The 23,670-nt window shown below is 36.7% G+C and overlaps 1 protein-coding gene across 2 annotated transcripts in view; it reads left to right on the top strand.

Annotated features, from left to right (window-relative positions):
• Positions 1–23,670, top strand: part of SPAG16 (sperm associated antigen 16) — a 1,112,034-nt gene that overhangs the window by 56,967 nt on the left and 1,031,397 nt on the right. For both annotated transcript variants that reach the window (XM_055398454.2, XM_088842002.1), the window contains exons 8-9: positions 1,671–1,740; positions 13,363–13,472. In XM_055398454.2, coding sequence (XP_055254429.2) covers positions 1,671–1,740; positions 13,363–13,472 — 180 coding nt within the window. The remainder of the gene's footprint in view (positions 1–1,670; positions 1,741–13,362; positions 13,473–23,670) is intronic.

The following is a 23,670-nucleotide window of genomic DNA, read 5'->3' as shown; positions in this document are numbered from 1 at the left end:
ACAAGGGACATTTCTGTATCCACTGGCCCAAAGTCTGCATGGTGTCCTCTTGGTCGTCGCTATCTAGCATAGTGTGACTGGTTTGGTTATATTCCTGGTGCTTAGGTACATTGTTCTGGGTGGTTCTTTAGCGTGTGAACCTAATATAACTTGCTTATTCTATGGCTTCTGCCACAGCATCCGTAAGATCCTTAGAGCTCTGACCTCATTGACCTGTCTCTCATTCACTGTCATTTCCTTGAAAGTGAAGTGAAAGTGAAAGTTGCTCAGTCTTTGTGACCCCATGGACCATACAGTCCATAGAATTCTCCAGGAAATCTTCCCAACCCTTTTCATTTCCTTAAAAATTTATCTTAATGGCCATTTAGCTTACTGTGTTTTCTCAAATACTTTGCATGAAAAAGGGTTAGATTGTAAAATTTTTAATGTTATTTAGTTCATATATAAAAGAGTGAAAGTATACTGTGCGATGACAAAAATCTAATAAGTATGTGTTTCCAAATTCTTTTGATAGATAGTAAGCAGTGTGGTCACTTTTAAGTTTATTTCAATCTTATGGAACCATCTGTAATTTAATTATTTTCAACTTTACAAAATTCCCCCAAATGTCCAAAATTTGGAATTAGAGCCCCATTTTTTAAAAAGGATAAAATATAATTTATTTTTAGTGTGTATATATATATATATATATGTATAATAAATTACATGCAGTCTTTTTTGGATCATGAGGTTCAATTCAGGAAATATTCTAAAAATACGTGTGTGTATATATATATTCATGCATGTATTTCTAGGTCTATCTGCAGAGAGGCTCTAGAAATAACGACACTACAGTTTCTAATACTATTCTCCTGTAAGAGGAAGTGGTGCTTCCTGAAGAAGTAGCTGATAGTAGTCTGGGTGAAGCAAATATAAGATGAGCCTGGGTGAGCATTTAAGGCATCTTATTGTGCTAGAAAGTAGATGTTCATAAAGTAAAGAAGAAAACAAAGAAAGAAGGAAGGATTAACTACTGCTCAGTGACAATAGAAAAATATGTGTATCTGTATATAATTAAACATGATATATTTTGTTGGTATAATCATATGAGGGATAAGACAGCTTTTTAAGGTTGAATTTTTAATTTAAATCTACTGTTCAGGAAATATAGGTAAATAGTATGCTACCAAACTCACAAATGTTCTTAACTATAGAATAAGTTTAATAAAACAAGGAGTGTTTGTGGATGGAAAATGAGCTAAGAGTTTTTAGGATAGCAACAGTCTCTTCATATTTTACTTCCCAAGTAATATTTACCTCATCTTTTCATGGATATGAAGATAAATTAGGCTATTTTGAAGCAATTTCAACAGGGGAGAAAACTCAAAGTAGAGACCTTAATAATTATTATTAAAAGTGCATGGCAAGTATTCGTGGTTCAGGAAACTGTGCTTTGAAATAAATGTTTCAAATATTTACCCATAATAGATACTTAATTCTTGCTGTGAACTTGAATTTAGACTTAAAATTATGTTTTCTTTTATTGCAATTAATATGTAAATTTTAAAAACACATAGGAATTAATGCAAGAGAGACAATATTTCCTATATTTTAAATCAGTATTTAAGCATTTTAACCCATTTTGGAGTCATTTAGCATATAACCTCTTACCTTTGGATTTTACTTTTTAGATTTCTGGACTTCAGGAAACACTGAAGCATATGGAAATAGCGCATAGTTACCATGCTCCTGAATTTAGAGGTAAAATTCAAATATGAAAAAACTAATTTATTATTGCTTGGTGATTTCTCAGACTTGTCAGAACTCAAGTTATTAATCTGAGTAATTATTTACCATGAGTGAATACATGGTATGGCAATTTTCATAAACTAAACTGTTAATGAAAAGATCAAGAAGAAATATAGAATAGGAAATTGTATAAATTATTTTTAGAGAAAAATAGGAGTAAACAATTTTTTTACTGCTTCTGGCCCTGATAGAGTATTTTTTACCAGACTAGCCTTCTCCTCATAAATAACTGTAAAATTATATTTGAAGCAATTATATTTAGGCATTGGAAAGCATCACAAGTCACAGAATGCAAATGATAGAGGGAAAATTTAGAAGTTGAACTTCACTATCACCATGGCTGGGAAAATTTCCAGAACAAACTCTATGTAGCTGGAGTTAGAGAAGAGCATGGCAGTCCTGTATGAGCTGAAAAGGCAAAGACTATAATTCATTAGTTGTTGAAGCATCTAGAATCTATAGGAAAGGGTACCAGATAAGAGGGTGCTGCAATGAATAGTGGCCTGGTTTATGAGGGAGTTTACTATGAGTAGTTAGGTAATTGGAGAAGGCAATGGCAAGTCACTCCAGTACTCTTGCCTAGAAAATCCCATGGATGGAGGAGCCTGGTAGGCTGCAGTCCGTGGGGTCGCTAAGGGTCGGACACCACTGAACGACTTCACTTTCACTTTTCGCTTTCACACATTGGAGAAGGAAATGACAACCCACTCCAGTGTTCTTGCCTGGAGAATCCCAGGGACAGGAGAGCCTGGTGGGCTTCCGTCTATGGGGTCACACAGAGTCCGACACGACTGAAATGACTTAGCAGCAGCAGCAGTTAGGTAATGGCTGGGCTAGGTATGCAGGACTACCTGATAGTTACCAGAGAGAGAAGACTCTACAGGATTAAGAGGAGACCAGTGGTGTATATTTCTGTTTTGTGCCAGTACCATACTGTTTTGATTACTGTAGCTTTGTAGTATAGTCTGAAATCACAGAGCTTGATTCCTTCAGCTCTTTTTTCCCCCAAAATTGCTTTGGCTGTTCTAGAGATTGTCATTCTGAGTTAAGTTAGTCAGACAGAGAAAGACAAGTATTATATTATAAAGCTTATATGTGGAATCTAAAAAGTTGGTACAAATGAACTTATCTATAAAATAAAAATAAGAGTTATAGATGTAGAAAGCAAACTTATGGTTACCAGGGGGTAAGAAGGGGGAGGAGTAAATTGGGAGATTGGGACTGACATATTTGCACTCCTATATATAAAATAGGTAACTAATAAAGACCTTTTGTATATCACAGGGAACTCTACTCAACACTCTGCAATGACCTGTATGGGAACATAATCTAAAAATGAGTGGATATATGTGTGAGTGTGTGTGTGTGTGTGTATCTGTCTGTGTGTGTGTGTATAAAACTGATTCACTTTGCTGTACACCTGAAACTACCACAACATTGTGACCAACTGTGAAAAGTGAAAAAGTGAAAGTGTTAGTTGCTCAGTCATGTCCTACTCTTAGTGATCCTTTAGACTGTAGTCTGCCAAGCTCCTCTGTCCGTGGAATTCTCCAGGCAAGAATACTGGAGTGGATAGCCATTCCTTTCTCCAGGGTTATTTTCCCAACCCAGGGATTAAAACTAAGTCTCTCTCATTGCAGGCAGATTCTTTATCATCTGAGCCAAAACTATACTCCAGTACAAAATAAAAAACAGTAGAAAACAGAGAGAGAGAGAGAGAGGGGACCAGGGTTTCTAGATAGCAAGCAGTGCTGGGATACATTGGCTTTTTGGCCATGTCTGAATGCAGACATGTTTGCATCCTACAAAGATGTTGAATATTGTTTTCAACACCTTGGTAAAACAGTATTAACATTAAGCATTCTGTGGTGGCTTACTGGTAAGAATGTGCCTGCCATTGTAGGAGATGCTGGAGATGTGGGTTCAATTCCTGGGTTGGGAAGATCCCCTGGAGAAGGAATTAGCAACCCACTCCAGTATGCTTGCCTAGGAAATCCTATAAATTCTGCTTAATACAAAGATTAAGATTTCTTCTTCTTAATTTTCTTAAAAGAATGACTGATACAAACTAAAATTATAGTGTTTTAAAATAATGTTTGTAAGGTGTATAAAGGATAAGAAAATAATAATTTTGGGGGAAGTGCAAATGTTCTATATCTTGATTTTGGTGGTTATATGCCTACTTACATTTGTCAAAACTTACCCAACTCAACACTTAAAATGTATGTATTTTATTTTATGTAAATTATCTCTCAATATTGTTAATTTACAAAAGAATGATGGACAAATCTAAAATACAGAAAGACAGAAAAAGGGTACATTTTTAACAAAAATTATGTTACTTTCAGATGACTGTTCATTGTGTTTCCTGATTAATTAAGCTTAAAAGAACTATGTAGCACACTCATGTTCAAAACTTTTTCTTAGCCTTGATTCAATCATTCCTATCTTAATTTATATTAAAGAAATATCAATTATCCTCAGTGATGCCTAGAGATTCTATGCAGTGATGTTTATTGCACTCATATTTATAGCAACAAAACCATACAAGGAGTCTTAATCCTTAACCACAAGTAAATGTTTCAATCTAGTTGATCATACAATACTCAGTTCAGTTCAGTTCAGTTCAGTCTCTCAGTCGTGTCCAACTCTCTGCGACAAAGTCTTTAAAAATCATGCATAAGGAAATGTTCATGTTACAATATTAACGTTAAGAATAAAAACATGTGGTATTGGATCGTGTCTGTTAAATATGAGAGAGACTGCAAAATATTTACATAATTTTGTGTGATGTGATTATTTCTACCTTTTTTTCCTTACTGCATTTTTTTCAAAGAATATGTATTTCTGTTTACATAAAAAGTTGCTTTTTTCATATGTAGATAATTTTTAGAAGATGTCGACTAGAAAAAAAATACACGCAACCTAAATGTTGAGAGTTAGATTTTATTAGAAGAGAGTATCTCAGGTGACCCAGAGAACAACCTCCAAGGAGGTGTGGAGGAGCCAGGCTATATACAAGTTTGCAGCAAGGCAGCAGGTAATCTGAATATGAAAAGATTACTCTTAATTAAGAAAATCCAGATCTCTCATAAGAAGAGATTTAGTGATCTTCTATATATGGGAAACAGTATGAAAAGGCAAAAAGGTACAACACTGAAAGATGAACTCCCCAGGTCATTAGTGCCCAATATGAAGAGTGGAGAAATAGCTCCAGAAGGAATGAAAAGGCTAAGCAAAAGTGAAGCAACACACAGTTGTGGATGTGTCTGGTGGTGAAAGTAAGTCCAATGCTGTAAAGAACAAATATTGCATAGGAACCTGGAATGTTAGGTCCATGAATCAAGGTAAATTGGAAGTGGTCAAACAGAGATGGCAAAATTGAACGTTGACATTTTAGGTATCAGTGAACTAACATGGACCAGAATAGGCAAATTTAATTCAGATGACCATTATATCTACTACTGTGGGCAAGAATCCCTTAGAAGAAATGGAGTAGCCCTCAGTCAAAAAAGAGTCTGAAATGCAGTACTTGGGTGCAATCTCAAAATCAACAGAATGATCTCAGTTCATTTCCAAGGCAAACCATTCAGTATCAAAGTAACCCAAGTCTATGCCCCAACCACTAATGCTGAAAGCTGAAACTGAATGGTTCTGTGAAGACCTATATGATCTTCTAGAAATAGCACCAAAAAGGAAAATAAAAAAGATATCCTTTCCATCATAGGGAACTGGAATGCAAAAGTCAAGGGATACCTGGAATAATAGGCAAGTTTGGCCTTGGAGTACAAAATAAAGCAGGGCAGAGGTGAACAGAGTACTGCCAAGAGAATGCACAGGTCTTAGCAAACACCCTGTTCCAGCAAGACAAGGGACTGGTCCACATGGACATCACCATATGGTCAATACTGAAATCGGATTGGTTACATTCTTTGCAACCAATGAGAAAAGCTCTATACAGTCAGCAAAACAAGATTGGGAGCTGACTGTGGCTCATATCATGAACTCCTTATTGCCAAATTCAGATGTAAATTGAAGAAAGTAAGGAAATCAACTAGGCCATTCAGGTATGACCTAAATCAAATCCCTTTTGATTATACAGTGGAAGTGACAAATAGATTCAAGGGATTAAATCTGATAGAGTGCATGAAGAACTATGGACAGAGATTCATAACATTGTATAGGAGGCAGTGATCAAAACCATCCCCGGGGAAAAAAAAAAGCAAAGATGTAAAATGGTTGTCTGAGGAGGCCCTACGAAAAGTTGAGAAAAGAAGAGAAGGGAAAGGCAAAGGAGAAAAGGAATGATATACGCATCTGAATGCAGATTTCCAAAGAACAGCAGGAGAGATAAGAAAGCCTAAGTGAACAATGCAAAGAAATAGAGGAAAACAGTAGAATGGGAAAGACTAGAGTTCTCTTCAAGAAAATTAGATGTAACAAGGGAACATTTCATGCAAAGATGGGAGCAATAAAGGACAGAAATGGTGTGGACCTAACAGAAGCAAAAGATATTAAGAAGAGGTGGCAAAGATAAACAGAACTATATAAAACAGATCTTAATAACCTGCATAACCATGATGGTGTGATCACTCAGCTAGAGCCAGACATGCTGGTGTGAGATCAAATGGACCTTAGGAAGCATCACTACAAATAAAGATAGTGGAGGTGATGGAATTCCAGCTGAGCTATTTCAAATCCTAAAATATGATGCTGTGAAAATGCTGCATTCAATATGCCAGCTAATTTGGAAAACTCAGCAGTGGCCACAGGGCTGGAAAAGGTCAGTTTTCATTTCAATCCCAAAGAAAGGCAATGCCAGAGAATGTTCAAACTACCCCACACAATTGCACTCATTTTGCTTGCTAATAAGATCATGCTCAAAATCCCCCAAGCCAGGCTTCAGCAGTACGTGAACTGAGAACTTCCAGATGTGAAAACTGGATTTAGAAAAGGCACAGGAACCAGTGATGAAATTTTCAACATCCGTTGGATAATCAAAAAAGCAAGAGAATTTCAGAAAAAGAGCTATTTCTGCTTCAGTGACTACACTAAAGCTTTTGACTGTGTGGATTTCAACAAACTGTGGAAAATTCTTCAAGAGGTGGGGAATACTAGACCATCTGACCTGTCTTCTGAAAAATCTGTATGCAGGTTAAGAAGCAACAGTTAGAACCAGACATGGAACAACAGACTGGTTCCAGATTGGGAAAGAAGTATGTCAAGGCTGTATATTGTCACCCTGCTTATTTAACTTATATGCAGAGTACATCATGAGAAATGCTGGGCTGGATGAAGAGCAAGCTAGAATCAAGATTGCCAGGAGAAATATCAATAACCTCAGATATGCAGATGACACTACCTTTATGGCAGAAAGTGAAGAAGAACTAAAGAGCCTCTTGATGAAAGTGAAAGAGGACAGTGAAAAGGCTGGATTAAAACTCAATTCAAAAAACAAAGATCATGGCATCTGTTCCCATCACTTCATGGCAAATAGTTGGGGAAGCATTGGAAAGAGTGACAGACTTTATTTTCTTGGACTCTGAAATCACTGTGGATGGTGACTGCAGCCGTGAAATTAAAAGATGCTTGCTCCTTTGAAGGAAAACTGTGACAAACCTAGACAGCGTATCAATAAGCAGAGACATTACTTTGCCAGACAAAGTTCCAGATAGTCAAAGCTTTGGTTTTCAGTAAGCATGTGAGGATGTGAGAATTGGACCGTAAAGAAGGCTCAGTGCTGAAGAATTGATGCTTTCCAATTGTGGTGTTGAAGAAGACCCTTGAGAGTCCCTGGGACTCAAGGAGATCAAACCAGTCAATCCTAAAGGAAATCAATCCTGAATATTCAATGGAAGGACTGATATTGAAGCTGAAGGTCCAATACTTTGGCCACCTGCTGTGAAGAGCAGACTCACTAGAAAAGACCCCGATGCTGGGAAAGATTGCAGGCAGGTGTAGAAGGGGACTACAGAGAATGAGATGGTTGGATGGCATCACTGGTTCAGTAGACTTGAGATTGAGCAAGCTCCAGGAGATGATGAAGGACTAGAAAGCCTGGTGTACTGCAGTCCATGGAGTTGCAAAGAGTTTGATATGAATGAGCAACCTAATAACAGCAACAAAATTTCTGGAAAATGCGTGTCTGGGCTCGCTGAAATCATTTCTTTCATATGCATCTAACTATCTGGGGCCAATTCTGCTTTCTTTATTGTTCACTTCTTATTTCCTTGTTTACTGTAAGAGTTGGATGTGGTGGGTGGCCACTTTTCACATCCCCAGCCCCTTATCATATCTGGGAGGATGTAGCTGGTGGATTCCACATAGCTGGGTTTTTTTTCACCTGGGCTCAGATATTTGCATTTGAAAAAGTCTTGTTTCCTAGTAAAGCACAGAGAAGAAAATATTTCATTTCAGGAAGAACACAATCAAATATAAGTATGATGATTAAAATACCAAAATCTCAGGAATTCTTAACTCTCAAAATATCTAATGATTAACTAATGATTGTGAAAAATAATAAACACAAGAATGCTTAAAAGTTGAGGAAAAGACTCTGATGCTGGGAAAGGTTGGGGGCGGGAGGAGAAGGGGACGACAGAGAATGAGATGGCTGGATGGCATCACCGACTCTGTGGACATGAGTTTGAGTGAGCTCCAGGAGTTGGTGATGGACAGGGAGGCCTGGCCTGCTGTGATTCATGGGGTCGCGGAGAGTCGGACACGACTGAGTGACTGAACTGAACTGAACTAATGATTGTGAAAAATAATAAACACAAGAATGCTTAAAAGTTGAGGAATTGTACATTAAATTGATGCTTACAACAGTTAACCTCTAAATGTTATATTCTACTTCTAGTTCATGATTTTATTTATTTATCCTTGACAACTCTATTAAAATAAACTAATGGTTTATAGATAATTCCTTTATGAAATTATCTCCTGATATTTAATCTAATTCAGAAATGAATTCATGATTTTCTAGACTGACACTTATAAGTTACGTTGAAAATCAATTTTGTAATTACATTTTTATCTGTATTTTGAAGTGACTTGATCAAAATAAATTCAAACTCAAATGAAGAAAACATGTTTTATTTAATTTGAGTAGGTCTCAATTATCTGAATAAAAGTAATACCTTAAATTAGGTACTGAATAAGTTTGTGCTCCTTATAGACATGTTTTCTATTTTTATAAAGGATTTGCAGTTCCTTTTCCTAAGCTTCTTGAGTGATTTCAGCATTTGGCTATGTGAACTCAGAGTGTTATCACTCAGATTGGCTGATCAACTGGAACCCTACTTAGTCAACTTCTTTAAGAAGAAGTTGGTTTATTGATTAACTGCTGATTCTTCTTAAATCTTGCTCTTTCACAATTATTTTCATATATTTAACTCTTTCCCTCTTCATTTTCTCATTTTAGTTTGTTTTAAAATATTTTATCTATTATTCATCTATTTTTCATTTATTTTGAGCAGAAATTTGTATGGCAGTAGAAATTTTTTAGACTAAATATAATTTGGGAAGCAGTGACTTTATTACCATTTACTTTGTTATTTAATCTGAATTTAAGGAATAAACGAAAACTTGGACTCACTTGAAGTAGTTATCAAAGAATTTTAAATTTACCATATTTTTTGACAATATGATATGTTTATTATGAAAGAATTTTAAATGATAAAAAATTGGAAAAATTATCCATAATTGTTTACACCTAGAGAGAATGTTATTAATACTTTAGTAGTTAATTTTTTCACCTGAAAAGTGCGTATAATTCTGTTTGCTCTTGTATGGTATGTAGAATAGTAGAAATGTTCCTAAGAGAAACTATGCTATAATGATTATTATCAACTAGATATTTGAAGTGATAGTTATGTTACAGTTTTCTTTGTTGTAGTGGGAAGTATTGTGTATCTAATATTTATAATAAACTGCACAGAAAGCCTTTTAGTATGGCATATTATGAGATGAAACTTTTTGTGTAAATTACATAAGCTTGAAAAGGTTTTTATATGCTGTTTTATTATGTTTGTATTAGCTAATATTTCTTTGATTTCACTTGAGGCTGCAAAGAGACATATATTTTATGATACCTTATAATTTATGATAGGAATCTATGAATTCAAGAAAAATATTTAGAAATTGGAAATCATTTATGAAGTGAAAAACTGTGAAACTGATTTCAGAGCATCACAAACAGATGTCATATTTAATAGAGCAAAGGTTTTAGCTTAAGTAATTGTTTTTTGGGTTGTATATTTTTTGTTGCTCAGAATTGCACTACAGGATGTCAGTTTCTTATGACTATATGTAGTAAATGGTCTAGTTTAGATAGATACATGTTATCATTTAAAATATAGCTCTTTCCCTTTATCTCTATTACCTTTTCCTTAATTCTAATTAGATGTATACTTTGATCTCATTTGAGCTTCCTAATCTCTTGGATATTTTCTATTTTTCTCCCTGGGATAAATTATGGATACTTTCTTCAAGATATTTTTTCAGTTAAATAATATTCTTTTCAGCTGTGTTTAATCTATATTGGAGTTAGGGACTGATATAATATAGGTACTTACATATTTGTTAAATGAATATATTCATGCATATCTGACATTTAACCAGGGGCCTGAATGTTCAGTTAGTTAACACTGGGTTGAATGTGCACACACATGAAGTGGTTGAATGGGTGAAATTTAGCACTGGGAGTACAACTGTAATTTCTGTAAGTTAAAAATGTGTTTATTTCATGTTTACTTTATTTCTCTTAAGGAATTGTACCTTCCTTAAGATAATGTTTGTGCCCAAGTAAAAACTGGCATAGCAGCAGTCAGTACTATAGGCCTTTTCATTAACAAATATCAGATGATAAATATAAGGATGCTCTTATGGGGAAATGGCCTTTGCTAGGATATTACTAAACATTAAGAAGCATTTTGTAGAATTTTGAAAAGTTCAGTTCAGTCACTCAGTTGTGTCTGACTCTTTGTGACCCCATGAACCGTAGCACACCAGGCCTCCCTGTCCATCACCAACTGCCGGAGTCCACCCAAACCCAAGTCCATTGAGTCAGTGATGCCATCCAGCCATCTCATCCTCTGTTGTCCCCTTCTCCTGCCCTCAATCTTTCCCAGAGTCAGGGTCTTTTCAAATGAGTCAGCTCTTTGAAAAGCAGTTTTCACTTAACCATGAATGTGACAAAGACCAAATGTTTGAGCACATTTGTTCAATAAATCTTTGTATAAATAAATGTGATAGTTATCTGATAGTGGAAATCATGCTATTATTGGTATATTGACAAATGATTAAGAAGTATTATTTTTCTTTTCATTACACATACATTATAAATGTAAATTCTCATGTTTTGGTTGCAAATGTTTAATTTTTTCCTAAAATATTATTGAAGTGTAAATTCTTGTAATTTCATTTTGCTTGTGGAACTGCATATACTTGTAAACTAAGCACTTTTTGTTATTTTACTTTCATTTATCCTTATCATTTTGCTGTTTGTCTCTTGCTTTTTATTTTATCTCTTGAAAATTGGTGTTTAGTAATGTTTTGCATTCTACATAAGGTCTGCTCATATTCCTAGAATTATCCACTGAAATCCTGGATCTCTCTTTATTGCTTTCTCCTTTCTTCCCTATAGATATTGCTATACAAATTCTCCTTGTGTGTAAAAGGGAACAAAAGATAGTAAACTACACAGCGTTATTGCCAGGATGTCATGAAATAACACATATGCTGTTTAGACAAGTAGCTTTTAAATAGTGAAACATCAATGAAGCATAAATGCTAGCTATTATTATTTTAAATCATCAATACCAGGCTTTCACTCTTAGTTGTAGAAGAAGAAAATGCTATAAAAGAGAATTTGAAGTGAAAGTTTTTCTCTAATCTCAACGAGCTGTAATTGTTGCCTTTCCTCCACATTTTGATTCACAGATTCTGCGGGGCCCTAACTTGTAGCACCATTGAGGGAAGACAGACAGTCTGGATACCCTAGTGTTTGAAGTTTTTACCGTACTTTTATGTAGTACTAACTTGTGCAACATTTGGCTTTTATGTTATTGTGGGGGTTATTTTGATGGTTTACTTCTTTGAAACTGGTACTGAGTAGGAAAAATTGGATCAGGAAAGAAACTAAATGCTAGCTGGCATAGGTTCCTCACCTTTATAACGTCAGAATTATTTGAGAACCTTGACAAAGAATCTTCCGAGATATTTTTATGTTCCTTGTCTTTTCTCTGTCATAGATTGATGTTATAATTAGAACATTTAGTCATTTAAGAGTTAATGATTATAACTGTTAAAATTATTTGAAATCAGCTGGCTGTTTAAAATACAGGAGGGAATTATGTATACCTAAGAGAAGGAAATGGCAACCCACTCCAGTGTTCTTGCTTGGAGAATCCCAGGGACGGGGAGCCTGGTGGGCTTCCATCTATGGGGTCACACAGAGTCGGACACGACTGAAGTGACTTAGCAGCAGCAGCAAGAGACATTACTTTTCCAACAAAGGTCCGTCTAGTCAAGGCTATGGTTTTTCCAGTGGTCTTGTATGGATGTGAGAGTTGGACTGTGAAGGAAGCTGATTGCCGAAAAATTGATGCCTTTGAACTGTGGTGTTGGAGAAGACTCTTGAGAGTCCCTTGGACTGCAAGGAGATCTAACCAGTCCATTCTAAAAGAGATCAGTCCTGGGTGTTCATTGGAAGGACTGATGCTAAAGCTGAAACTCCAATACTTTGGCCACCTCATGCGATGAGTTGACTCACTGGAAGAGACTCTGATACTGGGAGGGATTAGGGGCAGGAGGAGAAGGGGATGACAGAATGAGATGGCTGGATGGCATCACCGACTCGATGGACATGAGTTTGAGTGAATTCCCGGAGTTGGTGATGGACAGGGAGGCCTGGCATGCTGTGATTCATGGGGTTGCAGAGTCAGACACGACTGAGCAACTGAACTCAACTCAACTCAAACATGTATATGTATATGAAAATATGTGTAAAAGAAACAGAGTTTTCCTATCACTTTTCTTTTCCCCTCAAATAATTCCTGAGGACTGTTCCTTATGTCCAGGGGAGTTTAGACACGAATATTACAACTATTTTGGAATGTTACCCTGTGTTTTCTGTTTTTTTTCAACATTATGAAGCATAGAGGATATATTATTAATACAATGTTCATTTAAAAATCTCTTCTTTATTATCCAGTTCCACCTGGGAAATTTTTGTTATTGCTTATAATTCTCTCCTTTGACTCCCTTCAGCTTTGTTTATTAATATATGAAATCTCATGAAAGCAGGAATTTAGATATAATTGAGTTGGAGATTGGCTTACATGCTCTTCAGCTGGCTCGCCAAACCAATTCACTAACCTTGCAGCGTTACCACCCTGCATTTTTGGGAGATGAATTTGAAACTTCACTTATAACATTTTGTTATGGTTTTAATATTGTTATTTTAATACTTCAAAAAATACATGTGTAATGAATTTGGCTTTCTTTTTTGGTTATAATATTTCTTACAGACCAACAGTATAAACGTTAAGAGTAAATTGTATTATCTTACAGTTGTTCGTACTTATGAAAAGGAAAATGCACCAGAAGGTCCTACTCAAAAAGGTCTTCGTGAAGCCAGAGAAAAAAGCAAATGTAAAGCAAAGGCGAAAGTTAATACAAAGGTATGGTATTTTTGTTTCCATTGATCCATACCTAACTCTCAGATATTCAGATTCATGGACTCATACTGTATCATTATTTTATGGCAAAATGAATTTAAAGATTATGAATTCCAAACTACTTCGACTATAGTTGGAAAACGGAGCTTCTTGAATATTAGTGGTAATTGAGGGACACTCATGTGTTAATGGTGGAGACAGCTCAGTGGATCACTCTGACCCATTTCAAACTTAATCACGGCCATTTCTGCTCATTTTTCTTTGTCCAGAGGAATAACTATCAAGTCATCCCTTATTTATTTTCTCATACTAAAACATCAAACTTTCATCAGTATTTTAAAAAAGCAAAATGGAAGGAATTAATGCCCCATTTAAGAATCTCATTATGTCTGTGTTATCAGGCTGACAGTTCAAATCTTCTGCAGTGATTACAGAAAAATGGTATTAAAAATTTCTGGTCAGACAAAGAGATCAAAAATGAGGAAGAAAGAAAATTACATAAAAACCATGAAGGGTTTAGTCTCTTTTCAGGAAAACTGCATAAAGTTTTAGCTGAGATATTGAATGTTTTTATAAAGTGGTTGTTACCTGTGAGTTCTAAAGTATCTAACATTTAAGAATGAAAACATTTACAGATATAACTTTCTCCTAGTAGTAATGATATAAGAACAACAGATATTTTTTATGAATTCAAATAATCACTTAGCTAATATCTCTAATGATTTTTTCCTAAAAAGTATTCCTTGGAATCTAGTGTCATATTTGAATAAATAGTGTCATATTTGAATAAATATGTCATACTATTTGAATAAATATTTGAATAAATATGTCATACTATTTGAATAAATAGTGTCATATTTGAATAAAACATGAATTAAATACTTTTAATGATAGGTTATACTAAGGCTTTGATAATCATCTTTTTGTTTAGACTAGTGTTTCATTGTTTTTCTATTATCAATACTAATTTTAAAATTTTTGGTATTAGGGGGAGAATCCCCTCAGGCTGCCTCCAGCTTCCCTATGCTTTCAAGGTTCCATCAGAACTGACCCTCCACTTCTGTCATCATAGAGCTTTCCCATGTCTCCTCCTGCCTGTAGTTTAAGTCCCTTCCAAATGGGGCCGTGAAGGTGAAGTCGCTCAGTCATGTCCGACTCTTTGTGACCCCATGGACTGTAGCCTACCAGGCTCCTCTGTCCATGGGATTTTCCAGGCAAGAGTACTGGAGTGGGTTGCCATTTCCTTCTCCAGAGGATCTTCCCCACCCAGGGATCGAATCCGGGTCTCCCGCACCGTAGACAGACACGTTACCGTCTGAACCACCAGGGAAAATCTGTAGGTGATTCTATTGTTGTCAGGAAGTCGTGCTTCTTGTTTGGATAATCTTTATATATTTCCACAGAGGTTATAAAGTCAGGGAGCAAATATAGCACTCACAATAATTAAAAAAAAAATTAGAGCTAAGGATTTGGGGTGTCATAGTGGTGGTTTTCATCAAGAAACATTTTCCTTTTCTAATGTGGCTTAGGCATTCTTTTTAACATAGTAATTCATACTAAGAAATTATTGTTTCAGGTTAGTAGTTAAAGATATTGAGCTCTGTGTCATAATAAAAATTCCAAGCTTGAATGAGTTTCTTCTGTGTTTAAGGATGTGTGACAGCTGATTGTGGGCTGTCTGTAAGTGGGTGACAGTCAGGGATGTTGGAGCAGAGCAGGCAGGAAGGCTGGCCGGGCCATTGCTCCAAAGTGGCCAAATAGAGAAATTTTGGAACTTTGGGGTTAAAGCACATAGTATATTTTAGTAAGGCTGCCTTTTCCTGTCCCTTTCCCTGTCCCCCCGCCCCAATCCTACTGTTCTCTCTATGGTAAGATGCCAGGTCTGATGTGTTTATTGGTGGCAGGGGTGCCCTAAAATTAGCCCAAGCTTTGCTTTTCTCTTCAGTCCCAACATATAAGTGTATCTCTAAAGACAGTTTCCCTCCTTTCATTAGGGATTGATTCTTGGCCTTTCAGTTCAGTTCAGTTCAGTCACTTAGTCGTGTCCGACTCTTTGCGACCCCATGAACCACAGCACGCCACGCCTCCCTGTCCATCACCAGCTCCCGGAGTTCACTCAAACTCATGTCCATCGAGTCGGTGATGCCATCCAGCCATCTCATTCTCTATCATCCCCGTCTCCTCCTACCCCCAATCCCTTCTAGCATCAGACTCTTTTCCAGTGAGTCAACTCGTCGCATGAGGTGGCCAAAGTATTGGAGTTTCAGCTTTAGCATAAGTCCTTCCAATGAACACCCAGGATTGATCTCCTTTAGAATGGACTGGTTGGATCTTGCAGTCCAAGGGACTCTCAAGAGTCTTCTAAAGCACCACAGTTCAAAAGCATCAATTCTTTGGCCATCAGCTTTCTTCACAGTCCAACTCTCACATCTATACATGACCATGGGAAAAACCATAGCCTTGACTAGACGGACCTTGATTGGCAAAGTAATGTCTCTGCTTTTTAATATGCTATCTAGGTTGGTCATAACTTTCCTTCCAAGGAATAAGCGTCTTTTAATTTCATGGCTGCAATCAGCATCCACAGTGATTTTGGAGCCCCCAAAAATAAAGTCTGACACTGTTTCCACTGTTTCCCCATCTATTTCCCATGAAGTGAGGACCAGATGCCATGATCTTTGTTTTCTGAATGTTGAGCTTCAAGCCAACCTTTTCACTCTCCTCTTTCACTTTCATCAAGAGGCCTTTGAGTTCCTCTTCACTTTCTGCCATAAGGGTGGTGTCATCTGCATATCTGAGGTTATTGATGTTTCTCTTGGCCTTTAGACTACATGTAAAATCTTTATCATGTATCCTCTGTATACAAGTGAAGAAAAATAGGCTAGGAGGAATGTTTTATTTGCTTTTGCAATTTTAAAAACAGTTAATGAATTTTTCCCATGTTTTGCCTTTTCATTTAGGAAAAATCAGGGTGTCATTTTGGGTTTACGTCAGAAAAAGAACTACTTTAGATCATTTTGAATAAAATAACTATAATACATGGGGTTGGTTATATAGGTTACAGAAGATCTAAGATGTCATCTAGGGAAGAAGCAGACAGCTCAGAGATTGGCAATGGCAGGGCATTTTCGTATGTTGGGGACACAGAGGGAGAAGAACATTATTATCAGAATCGAGGAACTGGGTCCAGTAGGTAGGAAGAGTATGAAGTAAGAGGCTATCTAGTAGGAGCTAGAGACATGGAAAGGATGCAGGGCATGGGGGAAGGAACTTGAAACACGTAATACTAAGGGAGGGATTAGAAAAAATTAATATATATTAAGAAAATATTCATAGCCAAACAGTCTATTTCTAATCATAACATGTACTTGATATATTTCTTCCTTTTTTTTTTTAAAGTTCTCATTCAGGGTTTATGCTTGGTTTAACCAGCACCCACTGGAGTTTTTTATGTGGTAAGCTGGGGGTTTCTCAGGAGACTTGTGGTAAAGAATTTGCTTGCCAAGCAGGAGATGTGGGCTTGATCGCTGGGTCGGGAGGGTCTCTTGGGGAAGAAAATGGATGACCCATATCTTTAATACTCAGTGTTCTGAGGATTTAGTGGTCCTGTTATCTTGGATTGTTGTAGTTTCTCATTGACAGTTACTACTTAACATGGATGTATTAAGATGGGCCCCAGGTTTTTTGCTGGGTTCTAAAATGTAATTCCATAATATATTTTCAAATATAACATCTTTGCTGATGACTTTCAAAGCTACATATTGCTGTACTTAGCTGCGCATCAATAATTTATCTATTTATAATTTCCATCTTGAGATGCTACCATTGCCTCAAAATTAACATGACTTAATTCACAAATCACCGTAATTCATAAATAAGCTAATTTCTTAATTTAAAAAATTTCTTTTTATAGTGTCTACAATCTACTGAAAGAGTCAATTCAAAAATAGGTCATTTATCATCTTTGATACTCCTCTTTCAGTGTCTCCCAAGCTCCCACTGATGCCTTTTTCACATTAGTTGGCAAGTTCTGAATTTTTATACTGGGGTTAAGTGGGAAGGGGAGACTTAGGGGTTAAAAATCTGATAGAAAAGTACCTAACAAGCTTATCTTGAAATTTCTTCATTGGAAGAACAAATTAAATTAAATTGGGGGATTAAGGAGGAGATTATGGGGGACTTTCAAAACCACCTTTAAACTACCTATTGCACTGCTCCTTTTTCTTTTTAATTATCACTCCCACCCTTCTAAAGCTGATCTCCATGGGAACCTTAGCTTCCTCCTAGACTGTTCTCCAGTAGTCCATTCTGTGTGACATTGAATATTTTTTCCATAAACTTGCTGTTATAAACTGGATTAATCTTTCTTAGACAGTTGTATAACTTTACTTTTCAAGCCAGTTTAGTATCAAGATAGCTCAGTTGGTAAAGAATCCACCTTCAATGCAGGAGACCCCAGTTCAATTCCTGGGTCTGGAAGATTGCCTGGAGAAGGGATAGGCTACCCACTCCAGTATTCTTGGGTGTCCCTTGTGGCTTAGCTGGTGAAGAATCTGCCTTCAATGCGGGAATCCCATCAGGGATTCCCTGGTGGCTCAGATGGTAAAGTGTCTGCCTGCAACACGGGAGACCTTGGTTCAATCCCTGGGTCAGGAAGATCCCCTGGAGAAGGAAATTGCAGCCCACTCCAGTACTCTTGCCTAGAAAATTCCATAGATGGAGGAGCCTAGTGGGCTACAGTCCATGGGGTCACAAAGAGTTGGACACGACTGAGTGACTTCACTTCCTTTCAACATGGGATACCTGGGTTCGATCCCTGGGTTGGAAAGATCCCCTGGAGAAGGTAAAGGCTAGTCACTCCAGTATTCTTCCTTAGAGAATTCCATGGACTATATAGTCTATGGGGCCACAAAGAATCAAACACGACTGAACAACTTTCACTTTTACCTCACTTTTCCTGATATGCCATGCTAATTTCTCTACATTTTTCTATAACAAATGAGATTGTACTCTAAAAGTTAATTTTTATGGTTTAAACTATTTTCTGTACAATTATGGAAACAATTTCCCTAAATACTGGAGAAAAGCCATTTTTCTTCCCTCTGTAAACCAAACAATGGGTTACTAAAATAGTCAACAGGTTAGTTTTTGTGAAGATAACTATATATTATAACAAGTTTTCCTCTATCTGTGAAATATATTTTACTCTAAAAGAAGCGAGGATCATTATGCAATTAATTGAATGTCTCTGCAGTCACATAAATCGCAGATAAGAGAAAGAAATTACTACTTTCAGAAAGTAATTACTACTCTCAGTTGCTCAGTCGTGTCCGACTCTTTGCGACTCCATGGACTGCAGCACGCCAGGCTTCCCTGTCCATCACCAACTCCCGGAACCTACTCAAACTCACGTCCATCACGTCAGTGATGCCATCCAACCATCTCATCCTCTGTCATCCTCTTCTTCTCCCGCCTTCAATCTTTCCCAGCATCAGGGTCCAATGAGTTGGTTCTTTACATCAGGTGACCAGAGTATTGGAGCTTCAGCATCAGTCCTTCCAATGAATATTCAGGACTGATTTCCTTTAGGATGGACTTGTTGGATCTCCTTGCAGTCCAAGGGACTCTCAAGAGCCCTCACCAACACCACAGTTCAAAAACATCAATTCTTCAGTGCTCAGCTTTATGGTCCAACTCTCATATCCATACATGACTACTGGAAAAAGAAATTACTACTTTAGAGGCTTTGAATGGTGATCAGACATGTGAAAAGTTAAAGATGGTGGTGTTTTAGTCACTAAGTCATGTCTGACTCTTGTGATCCCATTGATTGTAGCCTGCCAGGCTCCTCTGTCCATGGGATTCTCCAAGCAAGAATACTGGAGTGGGTTGCCATTTCGTTCTACAGGGGATCTTCTTGACCCAGGAATTTAACCCAGGTCTCCTGCATTGCAGGCAGATGATTTACCAACTGAGCTATGAGGGAAGCTCATCCTCCCAGGAAGTTCATGGTGGCGCCTTTAGAAAGTTAAAGGTATCAACATTTTTTGTTGTTCAGTCTGTAAGTCATGTCGTATATTCTGCGACCCCATGGACTGTAGCACGCCAGTTTTTCGTTGTCCTCCCCTGTCCTTCACTATCGATTTGATTTCTGGTTCCTCTGCCTTTTCTAAATCCAGCTTGTACATATGAAAATTCTTGGTTCATGTACTATTGAAGCCTAGCTTGGAGGATTTTGAGCAATACTTTGCTTGCATGTGAGATGAGTACAATTATGCAGTAATTTGAGCATTCTTTGGCATTGTCTTTCTTAGGGATTGAAATGAAAACTGACCTTTTCCTTCCTGTGGCCACTGCTGAGTTTTCCAATTTTGCTGGCATATTGATTGAAGCACTTTCACAGCATTATCTTTTAGGATTTGAAATATTTCAGCTAGAATTCCATCACATCCACTAGCTTTGTTTGTAGTGATGCTTCTGAAGGCCCACTTAACTCCTCAGTCCAGGATGTCTGGCCCTAGGTGTGTGAGCACACCATCGTGGATATCTGGGTCATTAAGATCTTTTTCTGTATAGTTCTTCTGTGTATTCTTGTTACCTCTTAGTATCCTCTGCTTCTGTTAGGTCCATACCATTTCTATCCTTTTCTGTGCCCATCTTTGCATGAAACAGGGCTTCCCTAATAGCTCAGAGAGTAAAGAATCTGCTTGCAGTGCTGGAGACCTGGCTCAGGAGGATCTTCTGGAGAAGGAATGGCAACCCAGTCCAGTATTCTTGCCAGTCCAGGGTTCTATGGGAGAATCCCATAGACAGAGGAGCCTGGAAGGCTATGGTCCATTGGGCCAACTGAAATGACTTAGCACCAGCAACTTGTATGAAATGTTCCCTTGATATCTCTAATTTTGTTGAAGAGCTCTCTAGTCTTTTCCATTCTATTGTTTCCCCCCCACACACTTTTTTTTTTGATTTTTCACTTTGGAAGGCTTATCTCTCCTTGCTTTCTTTGGAATTCTGCATTCAGATGGGTGTATCTTTCCTTTTCCCTTTACCTGTTGCTTCTCTTCTTTTCTCAGCTATTTGTAAGGCCTCCTCAGACAGCCATTTTGCCTTTTTGCATTTCTTCTTCGTGGTGATGGTTTTGATCATCTCCTCCTGTACAATGTTGTGAATCTCTGTCCATAGTTCTTGAGGAACTCTGTCTATCAGATCTAGTCCTTCGAATCTGTTCATCACTTACACTGTATAATCATAAAAGATTTGATTTAGGTCATACCTGAATGACCTAGTTGTTTTCCCTACTTTCTTCAATTTAATTCTGAGTTTGGCAATAAGGAGTTCATGATCTGAGCCACCGTCAGCTCCCGGTCTTGTTTTTGCTGACTATATAGAGCTTCTCCCTCCTTAGCTGCAAAGAAAATAATCAGTCTGATTTCGGTATTGACCATCGGGTGATGTCCATGTGTAGAGTTGTCTCTTGTGTTGTTGGAAGAGGGTGTTTGCTCCAACCAGTGCATTCTCTTCACACAACTCTTTTTGCCTTTCCGTGCTTCATTTTGTACTCTAAGGCCAAACTTGCCTATTACTCCAGGTATCTCTTGACATCCTACTTTGTATTCCATTCCCATGTGATGAAAAGGACATCTGTTTTTGATGTTAGTTCTAGAAGATCTTGTAGGTCTTCATAGAACTGTTTAACTTCAGCTTCTTTGGCATTAGTGGTTGGGGCGTAGACTTGGATTACCGTGATATTGAATGGTTTGCCTTGGAAGTGAACCAAGATCATTCTGTTGTTTATGAGATTGCACCCAAGTACTGCATTTCAGACTTTCTTGTTGACTATAAGGGTTACTCCATTTTTTCTTAGGGATTCTTGCCCACAGTAGTAGATATAATGGTCATCTGAATTAAATTCTCCCACTCCTGTCCAATTTATTTCACTGATTCCTAAAATTCCAATGTTCACTCTTGCCGTCTCCTTAATTCATTGATCTAACGTTCCAAGTTCTTATTTAATATTGTTCATTATAGCATTCAGTTCAGTTCAGTTCAGTTCAGTCGCTCAGTCGTGTCCAACTCTCCGCGACCCCATGAATCACAGCACGCCAGGCCTCCCTATCCATTACCAACTCCCTGAGTTCACTCAAACTCACGTCCACAGAGTTGGTGATACCATCCAGCCATCTCATTCTCGGTCGTCCCCTTCTCCTCCCACCCCCAACCTTTCCCAGCATCAGAGTCTTTTCCAGTGAGTCAACTCGTCGCATGATGTGGCCAAAGTATTGGAGTTTCAGCTTTAGCATCAATCCTTCCAATGAACACCCAGGATCGATCTCCCTTAGAATGGACTGGTTGGATCTCCTTGCGGTACAAGGGACTCTCAAGAGTCTTCTCCAGCACCACAGTTCAAAAGCATCAATTCTTCGGCGATCAGCTTTCTTCACAGTCCAACTCTCACATCCATACATGACCCTTGCACATAACTCTCAACTTCTTTAGGGGCTATTTTATATTTTGATTTGCTTAATGAAAACATGGAATCTTATTTAATATCTTTGGTATTTATATAAAATAGATTGTAGTTTAAATATAATGATATGAAAATATAAAGAGGAGTGAAAGTTCCTTTTAACTCTGATATACCAGTTTATGTCATCATGTTGTGTAATGCCACCCTGGCCTGCTAATGGTGCACTTCAAGAACAATTAAATATCCTTTCATGCTAATACCTTGCTTTATTAGAGCAAATTTAACTGCATTTTGTATAGTATTCTTGAATATTATTAAGCAGTAATTGTTGTTTTTTGCCGGAAATATTGTGATTCTGACATCAACCAATGATCTCCTTGGCATTTTGCCAATAATTATGAATACTAGTTTAGGATATTAAATTAGCATTTTTCAGACATAAGGTTGCAAAAAAGGAAATTATATTTGCATTATTTTTAGAGTTTTGAATTATGGAATGTATTAAACAGTCTAAAACCATATGCAAATGAAAATTTTAATGCCTGTAATTTGATAATAGTGTTGAATATATTTAAGAGTTGAAAATATCATTAAAAATCCCTGAGGAAATATATTAATCAAAATATTTATTCATAATATTGTGCCATGTTAAATACATAAGGATTAAGCCAACTTGTTTATAATTCTGTTCTGAGTAGAAAATCAAATAACTAGAAATACATTACACTAAATTTATTCTACTTTACATAAAAAGAAGTAAATGTTAATCAGAATAGAGGTAATTAAGAAATACTAATTATTCTCAGATTTTCAGCTCTACCATTTATTTTGAATCATGCATAAGCATGAAGGATTTAGAGAATATGAAATCAGTTTGCAATGAGAAAATGCTTAGGTTTTTACATTTTCAAACTTCAGTCAACATCAACATCTATAGTTTAAAATACAACCCTGTTCAAGTAATATTTCCATAACTTAATATAAATATATTTGACTATAATATATAAATATATAATATATAAATGTGTTCAAGTAATATTTCCTTAACTTAATGTAAATATATTTGACTATAATATATAAATACATAAATTTATATAATATATAAATATATAAATAAATTATATATTATATTGATTACACATATATAAAAAGCATAAATGGAAATTATACACTATGGTCTTATACAACTTGCTTTTCTCTTTCTGTGTTTTGCTTCTAAGATTCTTCCATATTCTTGTATGGGGCTGTAATTCATTTCACACTATTTACTTTTGTGTTATGAATGTATGTTCAGATTGTTCTCAAAGTCTTGGTCCAGTTAACAGGCTTCCATGAATATTCCTGTACACGTCCCCACGTGCACGTATGCAAGGTTTTCTGTAGGATGTTAAATTTCGAGTGAAATTGCTGGAGAGATGAGGATTTTACTAGATAATGCCATATTATTTTTCAAATTAGTTTAACATGTCTATAAACCCACACATAGAGTTCCTATTACTCTATGTCCTTTTTGACACTGGGTATTACAGATTTCTTTATTTTTGCTGATTTAATTAGTAAAATAAGTTACCTCACAGGGTCCTAATTTTCATTTTTCTTACTAACAATTAAATTTAACATGTTCTCTTTTGCTTATAGGCAATTTATATGCTTGCCTCTATAAAATGTCAGTTCATAGATTTTCCCCCATTTTTCTATTAGGTTCTTGATCTTTGAAGAATATTTGTGGTATAT

The sequence above is a fragment of the Moschus berezovskii genome, chromosome 2 (genome assembly GCF_049115385.1).
Source record: "Moschus berezovskii isolate FMDL1 chromosome 2, NW_MosBer_1.0, whole genome shotgun sequence".
In the NCBI taxonomy this organism is placed as follows: Eukaryota; Metazoa; Chordata; class Mammalia; order Artiodactyla; family Moschidae; genus Moschus; species Moschus berezovskii.
This window is presented reverse-complemented; position numbering and strand designations above follow the sequence as displayed.